The following is a 21,908-nucleotide window of genomic DNA, read 5'->3' on the forward strand; positions in this document are numbered from 1 at the left end:
TGATGTCTTGCTCTTTTTACTGCGTGGTTGTTTTGTTCCATCGCTGCTTGACTTTCCTTTGCTGCTCTTCTTTCTGAAAGCAGCTGCAAAAACCAAAACCAATTAGACCTCTGAACTCCACACAGGCCTACAGATGATCAATAACTGTAAAACAAAAAATCTCTGAATGTCTCACTTACACTTCTCCAAGACAAGATGGCTGAGGCCTGGGGTTGGACTTTTGCTGTCCTTGCTTCTTTTGGAAGCTTTTTCCAGTCTTTCTGTGGCACAATCTTTGCGTTTGGAGCTCTTGATTCGCCCATCTGACGTCCTGTCCTCTATCCTGAGGAACCAGGGATCAGTGTGGCGGTCTGCAGTTTGTACAAAGATCACTTGGTTACTACTGAATCAAAACACCTGAAGTAAAAGCCCCAAATTAAGATGAATTTAACAGGTAAAGGAGACTTTACTCACCTAGATATTTACGCACACCCACAGCACGTGGTGTGGTAAAGGTCGGCCAAGATTTTGACCACATGTCAGAAACTGGTTCAAAATTGTACTAAACTCACTTGAACTCTGACTTTGTCTGCACTTAGAACTATCACAAGACATTAAAACAAAACATCGGGCATTGATGACATCACAGCAATCTAACATTCTAATCTATGCAAACTGTCTCCAAGGCTACATAATATCAAATGAAATCATAGCAAAGGAGTAAAAAGCAGGATCAGTCTTAGGGTGTATGTTACATGTTTGCCAGTTTGGATGAGTGAGTGCAATACTTCATCGGCCTGTGTTGTAGCAAGCTGTTGAACCTGCTGAGAAACTTTTCTTTGTCCACTCTGCCCCAAACTTCACATGCTCCATAAAGGTCGAGGCCTAGAGACCTCTGCATAGTTATTGCAATTAGCATTAGGTTATCAGTGTCATCTGATATACAGTGGCTTGCAAAAGTATTCGGCCCCCTTGAACTTTTCCACATTTTGTCACATTACAGCCACAAACATGAATCAGTTTTATTGGAATTCCACGTGAAAGACCAATACAAAGTGGTGTACACTTGAGAAGTGGAACGAAAATCATACATGATACCAAACATTTTTTACAAATAAATAACTGCAAAGTGGGGACACCTGGCTGGAGATGCTCACTCAAGGACAACACCATACCATCCAAATGGCAACCCATTTCCAGCTGAGCCATTTAATTGGATATTTCTTCAAATGCTAAGGACACTGGAGGAGAAGGCAAAGAGCAGCTGGAAAGAGCATCTGCCTCAGATAGTACATGCATACAACTGCACCAGGCATGAGGCAACAGGCTTTTCACCCCACTACCTCTTGTATGGTCGACACCCCCGTCTCCTAGTAGACTCAATTTTTGGCCTGTTAGCCAGAGATGGGACTGAAAGACCTCAGAGCTATGCCAGATTTGCGTCTCTACTGTGATGTCAAATATCAATACCAGAATGTGTGTCGATGTATGTGCATTCATTTGTGCATGCGTGGAGATCTGAGGTTGGCTGGTAGGGTGGACCTCTGTGCATAATCACAAGTGTGTGCAAACATTTCCATGATTGGATTTCTTGGAATTTGGTTTCTTTGGGGGATTTTTTCAAGTTTTTGTAATGTGACAGGTTAAAGAATTAACATTCAGCTTACCCTCTGAAATGTCAGTGTGCATCTCAGATGTGTTGTTGTCATCAGGGATGATGTGACGTACCAGCCAATCCATCACCGCACCCAGCTGCAAAACTGTGACGCAATCTGCTGTGGTGGCATTAAAGTCCTGCCAGTTTACAGCGGCTGATTTGGTCCCTAAAATCCAGAGAGTAATTATTCATGGTAAGGAATTCATGTGGACACTAAGCGTGTGGGCAGGCAAGGACATTTAAACAGTGAGGCTGACGACCTACCATTTCTTCGTGTGACTGCTTCTGCTCTAAAAGGGACTCCAATGCCAAAATCGATGAATTTGACACATAGAAATGCTGGATGATCAGGCGATGTGTCAAACACAATATTGTCTGGCTTAATGTCTCGATGGAAGACACCCTTGGATTGCATTTCAGCGGCTGCATGTACCAGCTGTCTCATTATGACCCGACAGACAAATGAAAAATACGTTCAAATAATCAGATTTACATTATCCATTAAAGATTGCCACTAGAAGAATTGTAAAGTGCACACATAAGAAGCCATACTGGGAAATTGTCTTCTCTGCGTTTTCCAAAGAAGACAGTCCCAAAGCCTCCTTCACCCAGCTTATCCTGCTCTTCGTATTTTTCTTCAAAGTCCTCTACAGAGAGACAAAACTAACACAGGGGTTGTGATTAGTTGTATGTAGGAAAGCTGACTTTGCCTCAATGTACACATTCATACAGTCTTTGTTAGAAGCTTCCTAGTGATTAGCAGATGGATACCAGCTAAACTCTGAGAGCTTGGGAAAGAGGCTCTATCACTGCAGGTGTGGTGTGAACTTACCTATGTACTTCTTACCTTTAGTGTGACTTTTGTATGTGCTGTGTGTATCTGACTCGTAGACGGAGCAGCTGGCCTCCTCCTGTGAGCTTGATGTCTTGCTCTTTTTACTGCGTGGTTGTTTTGTTCCATCGCTGCTTGACTTTCCTTTGCTGCTCTTCTTTCTGAAAGCAGCTGCAAAAACCAAAACCAATTAGACCTCTGAACTCCACACAGGCCTACAGATGATCAATAACTGTAAAACAAAAAATCTCTGAATGTCTCACTTACACTTCTCCAAGACAAGATGGCTGAGGCCTGGGGTTGGACTTTTGCTGTCCTTGCTTCTTTTGGAAGCTTTTTCCAGTCTTTCTGTGGCACAATCTTTGCGTTTGGAGCTCTTGATTCGCCCATCTGACGTCCTGTCCTCTATCCTGAGGAACCAGGGATCAGTGTGGCGGTCTGCAGTTTGTACAAAGATCACTTGGTTACTACTGAATCAAAACACCTGAAGTAAAAGCCCCAAATTAAGATGAATTTAACAGGTAAAGGAGACTTTACTCACCTAGATATTTACGCACACCCACAGCACGTGGTGTGGTAAAGGTCGGCCAAGATTTTGACCACATGTCAGAAACTGGTTCAAAATTGTACTAAACTCACTTGAACTCTGACTTTGTCTGCACTTAGAACTATCACAAGACATTAAAACAAAACATCGGGCATTGATGACATCACAGCAATCTAACATTCTAATCTATGCAAACTGTCTCCAAGGCTACATAATATCAAATGAAATCATAGCAAAGGAGTAAAAAGCAGGATCAGTCTTAGGGTGTATGTTACATGTTTGCCAGTTTGGATGAGTGAGTGCAATACTTCATCGGCCTGTGTTGTAGCAACCTGTTGAACCTGCTGAGAAACTTTTCTTTGTCCACTCTGCCCCAAACTTCACATGCTCCATAAAAGTGGAGGCCTAGAGACCTCTGCATAGTTATTGCAATTAGCATTAGGTTATCAGTGTCATCTGATATACAGTGGCTTGCAAAAGTATTCGGCCCCCTTGAACTTTTCCACATTTTGTCACATTACAGCCACAAACATGAATCAGTTTTATTGGAATTCCACGTGAAAGACCAATACAAAGTGGTGTACACTTGAGAAGTGGAACGAACATCATACATGATACCAAACATTTTTTACAAATAAATAACTGCAAAGTGGGGACACCTGGCTGGAGATGCTCACTCAAGGACAACACCATACCATCCAAATGGCAACCCATTTCCAGCTGAGCCATTTAATTGGATATTTCTTCAAATGCTAAGGACACTGGAGGAGAAGGCAAAGAGCAGCTGGAAAGAGCATCTGCCTCAGATAGTACATGCATACAACTGCACCAGGCATGAGGCAACAGGCTTTTCACCCCACTACCTCTTGTATGGTCGACACCCCCGTCTCCTAGTAGACTCAATTTTTGGCCTGTTAGCCAGAGATGGGACTGAAAGACCTCAGAGCTATGCCAGATTTGCGTCTCTACTGTGATGTCAAATATCAATACCAGAATGTGTGTCGATGTATGTGCATTCATTTGTGCATGCGTGGAGATCTGAGGTTGGCTGGTAGGGTGGACCTCTGTGCATAATCACAAGTGTGTGCAAACATTTCCATGATTGGATTTCTTGGAATTTGGTTTCTTTGGGGGATTTTTTCAAGTTTTTGTAATGTGACAGGTTAAAGAATCAACATTCAGCTTACCCTCTGAAATGTCAGAGTGCATCTCAGATGTGTTGTTGTCATCAGGGATGATGTGACGTACCAGCCAATCCATCACTGCACCCAGCTGCAAAACTGTGACGCAATCTGCTGTGGTGGCATTAAAGTCCTGCCAGTTTACAGCGGCTGATTTGGTCCCTAAAATCCAGAGAGTAATTATTCATGGTAAGGAATTCATGTGGACACTAAGCGTGTGGGCAGGCAAGGACATTTAAACAGTGAGGCTGACGACCTACCATTTCTTCGTGTGACTGCTTCTGCTCTAAAAGGGACTCCAATGCCAAAATCGATGAATTTGACACATAGAAATGCTGGATGATCAGGCGATGTGTCAAACACAATATTGTCTGGCTTAATGTCTCGATGGAAGACACCCTTGGATTGCATTTCAGCGGCTGCATGTACCAGCTGTCTCATTATGACCTGACAGACAAATGAAAAATACGTTCAAATAATCAGATTTACATTATCCATTAAAGATTGCCACTAGAAGAATTGTAAAGTGCACACATAAGAAGCCATACTGGGAAATTGTCTTCTCTGCTTTTTCCAAAGAAGACAGTCCCAAAGCCTCCTTCACCCAGCTTATCCTGCTCTTCGTATTTTTCTTCAAAGTCCTCTACAGAGAGACAAAACTAACACAGGGGTTGTGATTAGTTGTATGTAGGAAAGCTGACTTTGCCTCAATGTACACATTCATACAGTCTTTGTTAGAAGCTTCCTAGTGATTAGCAGATGGATACCAGCTAAACTCTGAGAGCTTGGGAAAGAGGCTCTATCACTGCAGGTGTGGTGTGAACTTACCTATGTACTTCTTACCTTTAGTGTGACTTTTGTATGTGCTGTGTGTATCTGACTCGTAGACGGAGCAGCTGGCCTCCTCCTGTGAGCTTGATGTCTTGCTCTTTTTACTGCGTGGTTGTTTTGTTCCATCGCTGCTTGACTTTCCTTTGCTGCTCTTCTTTCTGAAAGCAGCTGCAAAAACCAAAACCAATTAGACCTCTGAACTCCACACAGGCCTACAGATGATCAATAACTGTAAAACAAAAAATCTCTGAATGTCTCACTTACACTTCTCCAAGACAAGATGGCTGAGGCCTGGGGTTGGACTTTTGCTGTCCTTGCTTCTTTTGGAAGCTTTTTCCAGTCTTTCTGTGGCACAATCTTTGCGTTTGGAGCTCTTGATTCGCCCATCTGACGTCCTGTCCTCTATCCTGAGGAACCAGGGATCAGTGTGGCGGTCTGCAGTTTGTACAAAGATCACTTGGTTACTACTGAATCAAAACACCTGAAGTAAAAGCCCCAAATTAAGATGAATTTAACAGGTAAAGGAGACTTTACTCACCTAGATATTTACGCACACCCACAGCACGTGGTGTGGTAAAGGTCGGCCAAGATTTTGACCACATGTCAGAAACTGGTTCAAAATTGTACTAAACTCACTTGAACTCTGACTTTGTCTGCACTTAGAACTATCACAAGACATTAAAACAAAACATCGGGCATTGATGACATCACAGCAATCTAACATTCTAATCTATGCAAACTGTCTCCAAGGCTACATAATATCAAATGAAATCATAGCAAAGGAGTAAAAAGCAGGATCAGTCTTAGGGTGTATGTTACATGTTTGCCAGTTTGGATGAGTGAGTGCAATACTTCATCGGCCTGTGTTGTAGCAAGCTGTTGAACCTGCTGAGAAACTTTTCTTTGTCCACTCTGCCCCAAACTTCACATGCTCCATAAAAGTGGAGGCCTAGAGACCTCTGCATAGTTATTGCAATTAGCATTAGGTTATCAGTGTCATCTGATATACAGTGGCTTGCAAAAGTATTCGGCCCCCTTGAACTTTTCCACATTTTGTCACATTACAGCCACAAACATGAATCAATTTTGTTGGAATTCCACGTGAAAGACCAACACAAAGTGGTGTACACTTGAGAAGTGGAACGAAAATCATACATGATACCAAACATTTTTTACAAATAAATAACTGCAAAGTGGGGACACCTGGCTGGAGATGCTCACTCAAGGACAACACCATACCATCCAAATGGCAACCCATTTCCAGCTGAGCCATTTAATTGGATATTTCTTCAAATGCTAAGGACACTGGAGGAGAAGGCAAAGAGCAGCTGGAAAGAGCATCTGCCTCAGATAGTACATGCATACAACTGCACCAGGCATGAGGCAACAGGCTTTTCACCCCACTACCTCTTGTATGGTCGACACCCCCGTCTCCTAGTAGACTTAATTTTTGGCCTGTTAGCCAGAGATGGGACTGAAAGACCTCAGAGCTATGCCAGATTTGCGTCTCTACTGTGATGTCAAATATCAATACCAGAATGTGTGTCGATGTATGTGCATTCATTTGTGCATGCGTGGAGATCTGAGGTTGGCTGGTAGGGTGGACCTCTGTGCATAATCACAAGTGTGTGCAAACATTTCCATGATTGGATTTCTTGGAATTTGGTTTCTTTGGGGGATTTTTTCAAGTTTTTGTAATGTGACAGGTTAAAGAATTAACATTCAGCTTCCCCTCTGAAATGTCAGTGTGCATCTCAGATGTGTTGTTGTCATCAGGGATGATGTGACGTACCAGCCAATCCATCACCGCACCCAGCTGCAAAACTGTGACGCAATCTGCTGTGGTGGCATTAAAGTCCTGCCAGTTTACAGCGGCTGATTTGGTCCCTAAAATCCAGAGAGTAATTATTCATGGTAAGGAATTCATGTGGACACTAAGCGTGTGGGCAGGCAAGGACATTTAAACAGTGAGGCTGACGACCTACCATTTCTTCGTGTGACTGCTTCTGCTCTAAAAGGGACTCCAATGCCAAAATCGATGAATTTGACACATAGAAATGCTGGATGATCAGGCGATGTGTCAAACACAATATTGTCTGGCTTAATGTCTCGATGGAAGACACCCTTGGATTGCATTTCAGCGGCTGCATGTACCAGCTGTCTCATTATGACCTGACAGACAAATGAAAAATACGTTCAAATAATCAGATTTACATTATCCATTAAAGATTGCCACTAGAAGAATTGTAAAGTGCACACATAAGAAGCCATACTGGGAAATTGTCTTCTCTGCGTTTTCCAAAGAAGACAGTCCCAAAGCCTCCTTCACCCAGCTTATCCTGCTCTTCGTATTTTTCTTCAAAGTCCTCTACAGAGAGACAAAACTAACACAGGGGTTGTGATTAGTTGTATGTAGGAAAGCTGACTTTGCCTCAATGTACACATTCATACAGTCTTTGTTAGAAGCTTCCTAGTGATTAGCAGATGGATACCAGCTAAACTCTGAGAGCTTGGGAAAGAGGCTCTATCACTGCAGGTGTGGTGTGAACTTACCTATGTACTTCTTACCTTTAGTGTGACTTTTGTATGTGCTGTGTGTATCTGACTCGTAGACGGAGCAGCTGGCCTCCTCCTGTGAGCTTGATGTCTTGCTCTTTTTACTGCGTGGTTGTTTTGTTCCATCGCTGCTTGACTTTCCTTTGCTGCTCTTCTTTCTGAAAGCAGCTGCAAAAACCAAAACCAATTAGACCTCTGAACTCCACACAGGCCTACAGATGATCAATAACTGTAAAACAAAAAATCTCTGAATGTCTCACTTACACTTCTCCAAGACAAGATGGCTGAGGCCTGGGGTTGGACTTTTGCTGTCCTTGCTTCTTTTGGAAGCTTTTTCCAGTCTTTCTGTGGCACAATCTTTGCGTTTGGAGCTCTTGATTCGCCCATCTGACGTCCTGTCCTCTATCCTGAGGAACCAGGGATCAGTGTGGCGGTCTGCAGTTTGTACAAAGATCACTTGGTTACTACTGAATCAAAACACCTGAAGTAAAAGCCCCAAATTAAGATGAATTTAACAGGTAAAGGAGACTTTACTCACCTAGATATTTACGCACACCCACAGCACGTGGTGTGGTAAAGGTCGGCCAAGATTTTGACCACATGTCAGAAACTGGTTCAAAATTGTACTAAACTCACTTGAACTCTGACTTTGTCTGCACTTAGAACTATCACAAGACATTAAAACAAAACATCGGGCATTGATGACATCACAGCAATCTAACATTCTAATCTATGCAAACTGTCTCCAAGGCTACATAATATCAAATGAAATCATAGCAAAGGAGTAAAAAGCAGGATCAGTCTTAGGGTGTATGTTACATGTTTGCCAGTTTGGATGAGTGAGTGCAATACTTCATCGGCCTGTGTTGTAGCAAGCTGTTGAACCTGCTGAGAAACTTTTCTTTGTCCACTCTGCCCCAAACTTCACATGCTCCATAAAGGTCGAGGCCTAGAGACCTCTGCATAGTTATTGCAATTAGCATTAGGTTATCAGTGTCATCTGATATACAGTGGCTTGCAAAAGTATTCGGCCCCCTTGAACTTTTCCACATTTTGTCACATTACAGCCACAAACATGAATCAATTTTATTGGAATTCCACGTGAAAGACCAATACAAAGTGGTGTACACTTGAGAAGTGGAACGAACATCATACATGATACCAAACATTTTTTACAAATAAATAACTGCAAAGTGGGGACACCTGGCTGGAGATGCTCACTCAAGGACAACACCATACCATCCAAATGGCAACCCATTTCCAGCTGAGCCATTTAATTGGATATTTCTTCAAATGCTAAGGACACTGGAGGAGAAGGCAAAGAGCAGCTGGAAAGAGCATCTGCCTCAGATAGTACATGCATACAACTGCACCAGGCATGAGGCAACAGGCTTTTCACCCCACTACCTCTTGTATGGTCGACACCCCCGTCTCCTAGTAGACTTAATTTTTGGCCTGTTAGCCAGAGATGGGACTGAAAGACCTCAGAGCTATGCCAGATTTGCGTCTCTACTGTGATGTCAAATATCAATACCAGAATGTGTGTCGATGTATGTGCATTCATTTGTGCATGCGTGGAGATCTGAGGTTGGCTGGTAGGGTGGACCTCTGTGCATAATCACAAGTGTGTGCAAACATTTCCATGATTGGATTTCTTGGAATTTGGTTTCTTTGGGGGATTTTTTCAAGTTTTTGTAATGTGACAGGTTAAAGAATTAACATTCAGCTTCCCCTCTGAAATGTCAGTGTGCATCTCAGATGTGTTGTTGTCATCAGGGATGATGTGACGTACCAGCCAATCCATCACCGCACCCAGCTGCAAAACTGTGACGCAATCTGCTGTGGTGGCATTAAAGTCCTGCCAGTTTACAGCGGCTGATTTGGTCCCTAAAATCCAGAGAGTAATTATTCATGGTAAGGAATTCATGTGGACACTAAGCGTGTGGGCAGGCAAGGACATTTAAACAGTGAGGCTGACGACCTACCATTTCTTCGTGTGACTGCTTCTGCTCTAAAAGGGACTCCAATGCCAAAATCAATGAATTTGACACATAGAAATGCTGGATGATCAGGCGATGTGTCAAACACAATATTGTCTGGCTTAATGTCTCGATGGAAGACACCCTTGGATTGCATTTCAGCGGCTGCATGTACCAGCTGTCTCATTATGACCTGACAGACAAATGAAAAATACGTTCAAATAATCAGATTTACATTATCCATTAAAGATTGCCACTAGAAGAATTGTAAACTGCACACATAAGAAGCCATACTGGGAAATTGTCTTCTCTGCTTTTTCCAAAGAAGACAGTCCCAAAGCCTCCTTCACCCAGCTTATCCTGCTCTTCGTATTTTTCTTCAAAGTCCTCTACAGAGAGACAAAACAAACACAGGGGTTGTGATTAGTTGTATGTAGGAAAGCTGACTTTGCCTCAATGTACACATTCATACAGTCTTTGTTAGAAGCTTCCTAGTGATTAGCAGATGGATACCAGCTAAACTCTGAGAGCTTGGGAAAGAGGCTCTATCACTGCAGGTGTGGTGTGAACTTACCTATGTACTTCTTACCTTTAGTGTGACTTTTGTATGTGCTGTGTGTATCCGACTCGTAGACGGAGCAGCTGGCCTCCTCCTGTGAGCTTGATGTCTTGCTCTTTTTACTGCGTGGTTGTTTTGTTCCATCGCTGCTTGACTTTCCTTTGCTGCTCTTCTTTCTGAAAGCAGCTGCAAAACCAAAACCAATTAGACCTCTGAACTCCACACAGGCCTACAGATGATCAATAACTGTAAAACAAAAAATCTCTGAATGTCTCACTTACACTTCTCCAAGACAAGATGGCTGAGGCCTGGGGTTGGACTTTTGCTGTCCTTGCTTCTTTTGGAAGCTTTTTCCAGTCTTTCTGTGGCACAATCTTTGCGTTTGGAGCTCTTGATTCGCCCATCTGACGTCCTGTCCTCTATCCTGAGGAACCAGGGATCAGTGTGGCGGTCTGCAGTTTGTACAAAGATCACTTGGTTACTACTGAATCAAAACACCTGAAGTAAAAGCCCCAAATTAAGATGAATTTAACAGGTAAAGGAGACTTTACTCACCTAGATATTTACGCACACCCACAGCACGTGGTGTGGTAAAGGTCGGCCAAGATTTTGACCACATGTCAGAAACTGGTTCAAAATTGTACTAAACTCACTTGAACTCTGACTTTGTCTGCACTTAGAACTATCACAAGACATTAAAACAAAACATCGGGCATTGATGACATCACAGCAATCTAACATTCTAATCTATGCAAACTGTCTCCAAGGCTACATAATATCAAATGAAATCATAGCAAAGGAGTAAAAAGCAGGATCAGTCTTAGGGTGTATGTTACATGTTTGCCAGTTTGGATGAGTGAGTGCAATACTTCATCGGCCTGTGTTGTAGCAAGCTGTTGAACCTGCTGAGAAACTTTTCTTTGTCCACTCTGCCCCAAACTTCACATGCTCCATAAAGGTCGAGGCCTAGAGACCTCTGCATAGTTATTGCAATTAGCATTAGGTTATCAGTATCATCTGATATATATGACATTTACAGTACAGTACTCACACATGACATAGGAGGGAAGAAATATGAACTTTTTGACATAAATTTGATCATATGAAATTGGATTTTTTTAAAATATGAAATAATGTAACTTTTTCCTTCCGTCATACTTCAGAAATATAATATCTTAAGTTTTGAACATTTTTAAACATTTAAGTTTGCTCCTACATGGACGTGCTCCACAATCATTGGTCAGTCATATTAAAATCCATTATCAGTGGAAACCTGATCCTCTACTAGAGGCGATTGTGCAATACCTTTTAGACATAACACTCAGCAAACAGTTATTATCAGTTAAAGGTAGTGAGATTTGGAGTGATACATGACACATGATGGAATAAGACACGCAGGCTTAATGCACATATGTCTGCACACATCCAGACATTAACAGATACACACACATGGCCACCCTTTATATCGGTGGACCTCCCCCAGGCCACACTGCCCTCCCCTTCTCAGAGAAATCCTCAACAGAAGAGTTGAGAAACACAAAAACTTGTGAAATCTGAATGTTCTGGTGAGTCTCCATCTGTTACAGGTGGGTGCTGCCTGGACTGTCTCAAGACAGACCAGACCAGGTGCACCACAGACACTTCAAACCTCATCTCAGGACAAAAACCAAAAGAACAACATAAAAAATGAGAAAACTTGCCTTAGAAACATGCAGGGTTAGAGGAGACGGCAGCCGTGTAGAGGTGAGCCTGTGTGAGTCTCTTTTCTTTTAGTGAACAACAGAAAAACAGAAAAAAGAAAGAAAACTTACCTTAAAAATCTGTAGGGTTGTTTTCTCTGAGACATGTTGGAATCTGTAAACAGTTACTCCGAAAAGGATCCAGATGTTTCAAAATACTTCTCTGGCGAACGTTTCAATTCTGCGAACATAAATGCTGTGATTAATGGACTAAAAGTCATCGCTTCTTACCCATATTTATGGATTTAAGGATCAAAGGATCAAATTGGTGGTAAGATTCTAAATATATGTGATGTCATGATCCTGTTAAATAGTCCCAATTTCAAGCCTCATGTGAGGGCAAAAACCACAAGAACAACATAAAAAAGGAGAAAACGTACCTTAGAAACATGCCGGGATACAGGAGACGGCAGCACTGCAGAGGTGAGGACACGCATCTGTTTGAAATAAACAAAACAATAAGCACAGTTGTACAGACACATACACACACACACACACACTCCCAAAAACTAGCCAGCCCTCATGAGGAGGTTGCGACGCCCTCCAGGTGCGGGAAAGAAAGCAGGAAAAAACGGGAGCGGGCCGCCTCACCGCTCTTTACATTGGTGGACCGGCCCAAAGAAATCCAAACATGGAAATGCTTGCACACACATGTGATTATGCATAGAGGTCCATCCTACCAGCCAACATCAGATCTCCACGCATGCACACATGAATGCACATACATCTGAACACATCTAGAGATAAACTCCCCCAAAGAAACCAAATTCCCAGAAATTAAAACATGGAAATGTTTGCACACACTTGTGATTATGCGTAGACGTCCACCCTACCAGCAAACCTCAGGACTCCACGCAGGCACACATGAATGCACATACATTTACACACATCCAGAGATAAACTCCCCAAAAGAAATCCGAACATGGAAATTTTGCGCACACTGCACACACATTCAGAGTTCTGAATGTACTGGTGAGTCTCCACCTGTTACAGGTGGGTGCAACCTGGACTGTCTCAAGACAGACGAGACCAGATCCACCAAAGAAACTGCAGATGTGCATCTTTTTGAAATATATAACACAATAAACACAGTCGTGCAGACACATACACTCACACAGGCTGCGAAAGCCTAGCCAGCCCTCGTGATGGTGTGGCACCACCCCTCAGGCGTGTGAAAGAAAGCAGAAAAAACCCAGACTGGGCCGCCTGGCCACCCATTATAAAGGTGGACCTCCTCCGGAGAGAAACCCTTTATAGAAGAGTTGAGAAAGACAAAATTTGTGAGGTCTGAATGTTCTGGTGAGTCTCCACCTGCTGCAGGTGAGTGCAGCCTGGACTGTCTCGAGACAGACCAGATCAGCTGCACCACAGACACTTCATACCTCATCTCAGGAGAAAAACTGAAAGAGCAACATAAAAAAGGAGAAAACCGACCTCAGAAACATGACCAACATCTGTTTGATTAGACTAACAAATAATGGTTGGCCATTTTCAGGTCCTCGCCTAACCTTCAGTCGATGTTCGAGGTCATCGAAACGCTTAGGTTTTATATCGACTTTCCTTGGACTGATAATCTGTCTCGTATTGAAATTGTTCTTTGGTCAGTTTTGCCTGTTGCAGAATTTCAGGGTCGCTCTTGTTGACTTTAATAGCCACGATCTGTCTGTTTGCTCTGTGAATTGGTTAGAAACAAAACTGAACTTGTTTTGGTTTCTGTCCTAAAATGTTCTCAAAACGTCTCGAAAGGGTTTGGGTTGGTGTCAGGTCAACGTCCGTTATGCCATAAAGTATAATAGGTGAGCGCTGGTATTTATGGGTTTTGGGATCAAAGCAAAGCTACCAGTCATACAGGATCAAAGCAAAGTTACCGCATCACAAGGGATCAAAGTGATTCTAATGTATGCGCAGGCGCACACACACATGTTTGTTTGTGTAATATTGTTCACACTGAATTTGACCGTAGGAAATTTAATATGAGTCAATCAAAGAAAATGTTAGTTTTGAAGAATTTTGAAATTACGAAACTGACAATTACGAGAATTGTTTTTTTTTCTTTTGCATAACATGTCGAGCTTTTCTGTATATAGTCATTTCGTACAAGAAATTGATGAAAATGTTCTATTTTATTTTAACAATCATCAACTTCATATGCAGGTTTCGTATGGGTGCTTGAAATCCTTGAACAATCTTGGATTTTAATATTGTAGTGCTTCTATTTGGGATTTTGTGCTTAAAACGTCTTGAAACTGTATTTCATTCACCACAAATAACTATCTGATTGAATAGTTTTCTTATCAAATAGAGAAATAAAAAGTCTAAAAGCAACATTTCTCTGCCTGGGCTGCCTTGTAGCTCTGCACGTCAGTCTGTTTCAATTTGTGACCCCCCACCCCCTCCCCGAACAGTCGGGGGTGAGTGCACTAACGTGCCTGGAGGCCGTTTTAATGAGTGTTTGCTGGAAAACCAAAAATACAAGAAGGATTTGTACGTTTTCACAATGGGGGAGTTTGCGTAAGTCCTAGTAAATCATTTTCTCGAGTGTGTACGTTACACATGCTAATTTTTAAAATCGTTTTTATTATTTTGCTAGCTAGCAAACTCGCGGGATAAATGATTGAAATGCACTCAGTGTGATGCAATACGGTGCCGCTATTATAACAGTTAGTTATTGCAGGGTAATTTATGGAATATGCTGTGAATTTAACCAAGATTACACAGCAGTAGCAGTAATGCGAGTTACTTCTCCAAAGTGAAAGCTTTAAACGTTAGCCCGATGCTTAACTAGCCAACTTAAGGCTTTCTGATTGAAGGCTAAAAGCAGCGTTGTCACCAAGTAAACAGAATATTGATTATATTTTTGTGTATTGCTGCAGTTTTTTCAAGTATTAACTTGGTGCTTTTGGCAACCTTAGGGGGAAATAATGGTAATATGACTGATCCATATGGACACAAAGAATATAGACTTTTTTGTGCTACCGAAGTTCCGTGGCTTTCATTCAAAATCTGTTTATCGTTAAACAACTTAAACATTATAATGGCTTCAAACTCACATTGAGGCCTGTGGGGCACTATCAGCCACTGAAACAGTAGACAAATGAATATTTCATACCTGAAGGCTGCCTGTTTATTTAAGGGAGATAAACAATACATTATAATTAGAATAGAATAATCCTTTAATTGTCCCACAAGGGGAAATTTGGTTGTAACAGCAGCAAAAAGACACATATACAAACAAACAGTACACAGGACACAGAACAGAAACATACACAATTTTTCTTAAATATTTATTTAATTGTATATAATAATATCACAGATGATAGATTAAATAGGTTTTTGATAGATGCTTGTGCATTCTTAAAGTCTTATATGTTGAATTGAACTGAGTATGTCATCTGTTCAAAGCCTCTCCCAGTCAGTGCTGTTCTCTATGCCTGTCTTACTCTACATGATATTTTTTAACATCAGCATGCTAAAGGACTTGTTTGGAAGAGACTGCTATTTTATATGCTAAAATATGTTTTTCTTCTGGGCCAAGTTGGTGAAAACACTTTATTATCCTCTAATAGATTTTGTAAATGCTTGGTGATGGTAGTACCCAAAACTAGCTGCATCAGGTACTTCCCTGTGTATTTGGAGAGGATCAGAAGTCCCAGGAATAAAAAAAGCCCCCAAAACAAAAACGGCAACTAATTATTTATCTGCACAGCCGTACAAGTGGCTGACTGCTAGTTTGGTCCTCTGAGGCCGTGTCCTAGTCAGAGTGTCTCGCTAGATTTCTCTCTCTTCTGTTAATTGAGCGTTTTTTGATTGTTTGTTTTGTTGCAGTTCTGGGTAATAAGTTAAATTAATAAAATAAATATTGTAATTGCATTTCTGTTTGTTCTGTACTTGCTAACTGTCAATTCAGAAGAAAATGTAGCTGCTGTCTTCCTGTTGCTGTTTGCCAACAAACTCAGTTCCTTTGCCCGATAATTTACTTTAAAAAAATGCCTACATGTATATTTATAAGCTGAGTTATTATATAGCTGAATAATTATATCTTTCAATTCATAACTAATAATGTTTTATTTTAAATTTGTGTCTGTGTCTTTTAGCTTCTTCTGCTTATTATTGTTATCCATCCATTTTCTTCTGCTTATCAAGGACTGGTTTACCCGGGCAGCAGCCTAAGCAGAGAAGCCCACATCTCCCTCTCCCCAGCCACCTCCTCCACTTCTTCTGGGATAACACCAAGACATCCTCAGGCCAGCTGAGAGATATAGCCTCTCCAGAGTGTCCTGGGTCTGCCCTGGGGCCTCTTTCTCCTTTTCTCATCAGCCTCTCTTCAACGTGAAGGAATAGCAGTTCTACTCTGAGCCCCTTTTGAGTAACTGAACTCCTCAGCCTGTCTTTAAGGGAGAGGCAACACCCTTAGAGAAAGCTCATTTTTTTCATGTGTCAGTCCTCTGCTCAGCTGTCCCCAAACTTGTAAACAAGACCCAGAGAAGATTAAAGTCCTCCGCTTGATGCTGCAAGTCATTGTTTTTTATTGTCTTTTTCTTAATATATTCAGATAATTCTAAAAATATATGTACAACAGTTTGTTTATGCAGTCAGCATTTGTATATATACAGCAGTATTCTCAAACAAGCAATAGTGAACGCACCTGTGTGAGGCAAATTCCACAATCACAGTTCAATCAGTCCCCCCACCCTGACACTTTTTTCCACTTTAAGTGAGGAAATGGAATTAAATCTGGACACATCTTTACCTTTTTTGGACATATCAACATATCTTTTTAAGGTTAAGAGAATATGGTCATCAGTAGGGATGGGTACCGGTGTCTGACATAAACGGTAGTAACCAGACCGAAAAGCAGCGCACATGTGTATTTGTTTTCTGACTCTCTCTGGATTCCTCTGCAGCTGATATGTTGCTCTCAGATTCACTGTTTGATGCTGAGCTTGTGGTGACATATGACATCAATCTGCATGCACATATGACATCACACTGTATGCCTGACCTGACATCAATCTGTATGCCTATATGACATCTTACTGTATGCATATATGACATCATACCGTATGCATATATGACATCATACTGTATGCCTATATGACATCACACTGTATGCCAGACCTGACATCAATCTGTATGCCTATATGACATCATACTGTATGCATATATGACATCATACTGTATGCATATATGACATCATACGACATCATACTGTATGCATATATGACATCATACTGTATGCCTGTCCTGACATCAATCTGTATGCCTATATGACATCATACTGTATGCCTATATGACATCATACTGTATACCTATATGACATCAATCTGAATGCCTATATGACATCAATCTGAATGCATATACGATATCAAGCTGTCTCGTTCCAGGACTTCAAGCTGAGTGCATACATGAGACAAGGCTGTATGACATAAATGACACCAAGCTGTATGCCATATATGACATCTGTCACGGCCCAGCGGCACGAGGTAAATGGGATGGACACAAGTGCAAGATCCAAACCGGATTGTTGCTCTCATATTCACTGTTTGATGCTGAGCTTGTGGTGATACTCTAAGCCAGTACTGTACTCTGGCTGTTTCAGAGTTTTCACAGTCACTGCTTTCAGGTGTCTCCAACCAGTCACGTCTCCCAACACGATGACTTCTTTTCTTTTGGTTCCCTCTACGTGGTAGTGGTCCCCCAGTGGTCAACAGGTAGGTCTTTCACGAGGTGTAGGAGATTTCTATGAAGTAAACACATTACGTCTCTGAACACATTTTGTAAATGGGACTGTCACTCACTTGTTGTTTGACGACATACACAGTTTGCTCCCAGTAAGGTCTCAATTTTCCAGGTCCTCCCCTCTCACTCATGTTACAGACTAGGACACTGTCTCACCAGGTTGGAGAGTGACTGTGTTCTGTGTGTGATGATCATAGTTCTTCTTAACCCTTGCACTAGAGTGCTGGCTGTTCTCAGCTGCAATACGATAAGCCTCTTCCATCCACAAAACCCACTTTTTAGCATAGCTCTGAGGTGTTTCAGTCCCATCTCTGGCTAACAGGCCAAAAATTAAGTCTACTAGGAGACGGGGGTGTCGACCAAACATGAGGTAGTGGGGTGAAAAGTCTGTTTCCTCATGCCTGGTGCAGTTGTATGCATGTAGTATCTGAGGCAGATGCTCTTTCCAGCTGCTCTTTGCCTTCTCCTCCAGTGTCCTTAGCATTTGAAGAAATGTCCAATTAGATCGCTCAGCTGGGTTGCCATTTGATGCTGAGCTTGTGGTGACATATGACATCAATCTGCATGCATATATGACACATCGTAGGGTTACTGATGTGTTTGACTGGTTTCTTTTGCTTAATGCAGGGGTGTTTTCTGGTCACATACGCCTCAATGTCCTTCTTCATAAAAGGCCAGTAGAAACGGTCCCGTGCCAAGTGAATGACCCTCTCTGCCCTGCGTGACCCAAGTCATCATGGAGATGTTTAAGCACTAGGAGATGATATTGTGCTGGCAGCACAAGCTGCCTTCGCTGAGCCGCTGTACGATGTTGCAGCTGATTTTCCATATGAAGCTTTCCCCACTCGTGCATAAGCTCTCTCACAGGGCCACTGGCTCTCCTTCTGCCATCATTAGTTATTACTGATTTTGTTTCTTTCAGTTTGATAAGTTAACTGATAGAGGGATCCTTCCTTTGGGATTTTACCAGGTCACTGTGACAGGCTGCAATGGTGACATGTTCACAGGTGTCTCTGGCTGGGCATGTTAGGCACAGGGCAGCGACATATGCAGCATCTTGTCTCTTTGCAGACTCACAACCCTCCCATGTAGCCTGAATGGCCTCTCTCGTCAGCTCTTCAGTACACTTTGTGAGGTAGGTGTCAATGTCAAGTGGAAACCGAGAGAATGAGTCTGCATCGATGTTCACCTTCCCCGGCCTGTATTTGACATCAAACCTGAAATCTGCCAGCTCACCTACCCAGCGGTGGCCTACTGCATTCAGCTTTGCAGTACTCATCACATATGTGAGGGGATTATTGTCTGTATAGACCAGGGGTGACCCAGCATTTTTCCAAATACAGCAGCGCTAACCAACATCATTTTTTCAAGTAATATAGAAACTATTTTATATATTACCTTTTTAAACATCCCATTTTTCTTTCTAATGTCATTAAAACAAGTTTGCACATTTGTATAACAACAGTCAGACCTCCAGATCTTTTAAGCGTTCAGTTTTTTTCTCAGTGTCACACATAGATTAGTTTTCGTCTCTTTCAATAAGAAAGTCAAATCTTCAAACCCTAAAGCAATCTTTGTTTCTTTCAATCATTCCAATATTTTTCATCTCCTGTAATATAATTGCTGTTAACCAGGGCTTAGCTACTCTGATCCACAGTGATTTTGGGGGTGTGGATACTTGTTTTTTTTCACAGGTGCAGAGCCTTTTTCTACAAAATTACGAATAAACTGCACTTTTTAAAAGTACCATTAACATTAATGTAGACTGACAAGTAACTCAACATTTAACACAGTGATCAGTAGAGAAGAAAGAAAATAACCCATTTTACAATTTCTAGTTCAGATCAAAGTTATTGTTCTGATTAAGGAAACAGTAAATTTGGCCACATTATTGTCCCGATCCTCCAATTTTCCCTTTCCAATGTGACGAAATAAAATTCAACCTTTTTAAATAAAAGCAGATGCACACCCAGATATTTCTTACAGTAAGAATCCTCCAACAACCTTTCAAAAGAAACATTTTTTGTCTTTCCTTAATTTTTAGACCAACTGAATCCACAAACCTGAAGCTGCAGACCCCAAACTAACCAAATTTAATGTTTCCTTAATCAGCACAGTAATTTTTAACTCTTTGTGTGTTATGTTTACTCACAGTTTTGATGCTTGCTTCTTCGACTTGATCCATGATTGGCTCTGCACCATCGCTCTGCTGTTTTCTCTCTCCTCATGCTTCTCCTTCATGCATCCTGTCCTCAGATATAATCCAACCAGCTGCCTCCTTGTTTCCTTCTTGACTTGTATTCGCAAAATTTCCAGTTAAATTAAGAGAAATCCAGAAAAGTTTTCCTGCTTCAAAAGCTCTTCCAATTGCCTGTCTTCTTGTCCTCCTTTAAATGTGCATTTTTGTATATTTGTATTTATTTGACTTCATATTGCCATGACAACATAACACAGAGCATCTTGGTAGATTAAAGCAGGGAGTTCTGTCCTCTGCAGAAATGCTGGTGTTCCATAGTGATGTAAAAGTATGTTAATAATCTTTAAACAGACACTCACTGATCCTGTAAGAGCAGGAATTTAACTACAAACCCTCTTAGTCCCCATCAGTATCATTCATTCTGCTCTGCCGCAATGGTCACAGTGGCTGGTTTAAGTACGTTTGCCCCATAGAAAGCCACTGATGTTCAGTGAGCCCCTTTGATACATATTTAGACCTTCATAATTTTCAGGGTGCATGAGTGTTATATCTCCATCTCATCCTAAATATTTTGCCAACATGTAAAAGGCATACGTCCACAAGATTTTGATTTCTTTAATTTTAATTTAAACTTGTTTTATTCTGTGTTGCATGTTTTGAATAATCTTCTTCAGAGTAGACTTTTGGTGTAAGCTGATAGTGAATGAAAAAAACTATAAAAAGCTGCTGTGGTTTTAATTTTCCAAGAGAGGTAATGCACATAATGCAGAGACGAGCGCACGGGGGATATCCAAATTCTAGGAAGGCAGCCTGCTGCTGTACACAGGCACATCCTTCTCAGTCATAGTTCTTAACAACTTGACTGTTTTCTCAAACCACACAAAGAGTGCTGTTTCCATTCTGGGAAGTCTACTCATTGGTGTAGGCAGCTCTTCAAATTATAAGTAGCTATATATGAGCAGCTATATTAGCTTTGACTTAATTTATGATGGCTCAAAATTCAAACCTTACAAATTAAAACCCTGAATCATCACCACTTGTGTGAACTACAAGGGTGCCATCATTTTTCTTTTCAATCCATTAAGTACCACATTTTACACACTGAGCAAGAAAGGAAGTAAGCTCTTCATGGTGACCCCAGGAATTTTAATGTATCACTTTCTAGCATACGGCTGACACTGCTCGACATCTTACAGTGCAGTATAAGAGTCCCGCCACAAGGAGACACTGAAGGCTTTCAAACCAACAGTTTCTGCTTCCAAAGCGGCGCCAACCGTCACCACCGATCATCGTACTTATGTAACACAGACCATGGATGCATGTTTGAGTTGATACATCACTTAAAGCCACCACTGTTCAGGCATCACATCTGTCCATTAGGTTTCCCTTTAATACACAACATTTTTATCCCTGGGTACTAACTTTTTTGTTGTTGTTGACTGTTTATTTATTTGTTTGTTTGTTTGTCCGATGCTCCTTTTGCACTGCTAAATAGGCTGTAGCCAACATGATTTATAAAGGGATTATAAAACTAAGAAATTACTGCATTATTTTACCTACTCCTATTAAACTCACTTTCCTAAAAACTGATTGCAGCTTCTGCTTTGTGATGTCAATGTTATGTCTCTAAATGATTTCATATCATTCATGGGAGATATGCTTGACAAATGAGAAGTTAACAAGTCACTGCTACAAGCTGAATCAATTCATTGGGGCGACCTGCGTGTTGTGTTGCATTGTCTGATTTGGTCATAGTGTGTAAACACGTCTAGAGGCCACTGTTGTATAGCTGCTGCAAACTGAATGTGCCCGTACCAGAGGTTATACTTAAAATGGCAGCTGTCAGGAAGTCTCTTTGGAAATTTGTGTTCGCCCTTTATGAAATAGATATGTTGTATTACAAGGTACTAATGCACCCTTGCATTGGTAAAATGAATTCTGTTAGAATAGCTGATACGCCCTCACAGAAGATTTATTTTGACCTTTCTAAAGCCTTCTTTAAAATTTAGAAAATAAAATGAAAACAGGCATATCAAAACAAGCCTACTAGAAATACTACTCTGTATTACATCCTAACACTTGGCTAAATCCTAATATGTAATTCTGGTTTAA

General features: G+C 41.4%; 1 protein-coding gene across 1 annotated transcript; it reads right to left on the reverse strand.

Moving 5' to 3' along the window:
* Positions 1-6,362: 6,362 nt before the first annotated feature.
* On the reverse strand, positions 6,363-7,644 carry LOC134640474 (uncharacterized). The gene is made up of 4 exons (XM_063492277.1): positions 7,596-7,644; positions 7,301-7,395; positions 7,013-7,199; positions 6,363-6,914 (listed from the first exon to the last, which is right to left on the reverse strand). The coding sequence occupies exons 3-4, from the start codon at positions 7,191-7,193 to the stop codon at positions 6,712-6,714; spliced, it is 384 nt and encodes a 127-aa protein (XP_063348347.1). The 5' UTR covers positions 7,194-7,199; positions 7,301-7,395; positions 7,596-7,644; the 3' UTR covers positions 6,363-6,711.
* Between the last annotated feature and the right edge of the window lie 14,264 nt (positions 7,645-21,908).

Source organism: Pelmatolapia mariae, linkage group LG13 (assembly GCF_036321145.2).
Source record: "Pelmatolapia mariae isolate MD_Pm_ZW linkage group LG13, Pm_UMD_F_2, whole genome shotgun sequence".
Taxonomy (NCBI): Eukaryota; Metazoa; Chordata; class Actinopteri; order Cichliformes; family Cichlidae; genus Pelmatolapia; species Pelmatolapia mariae.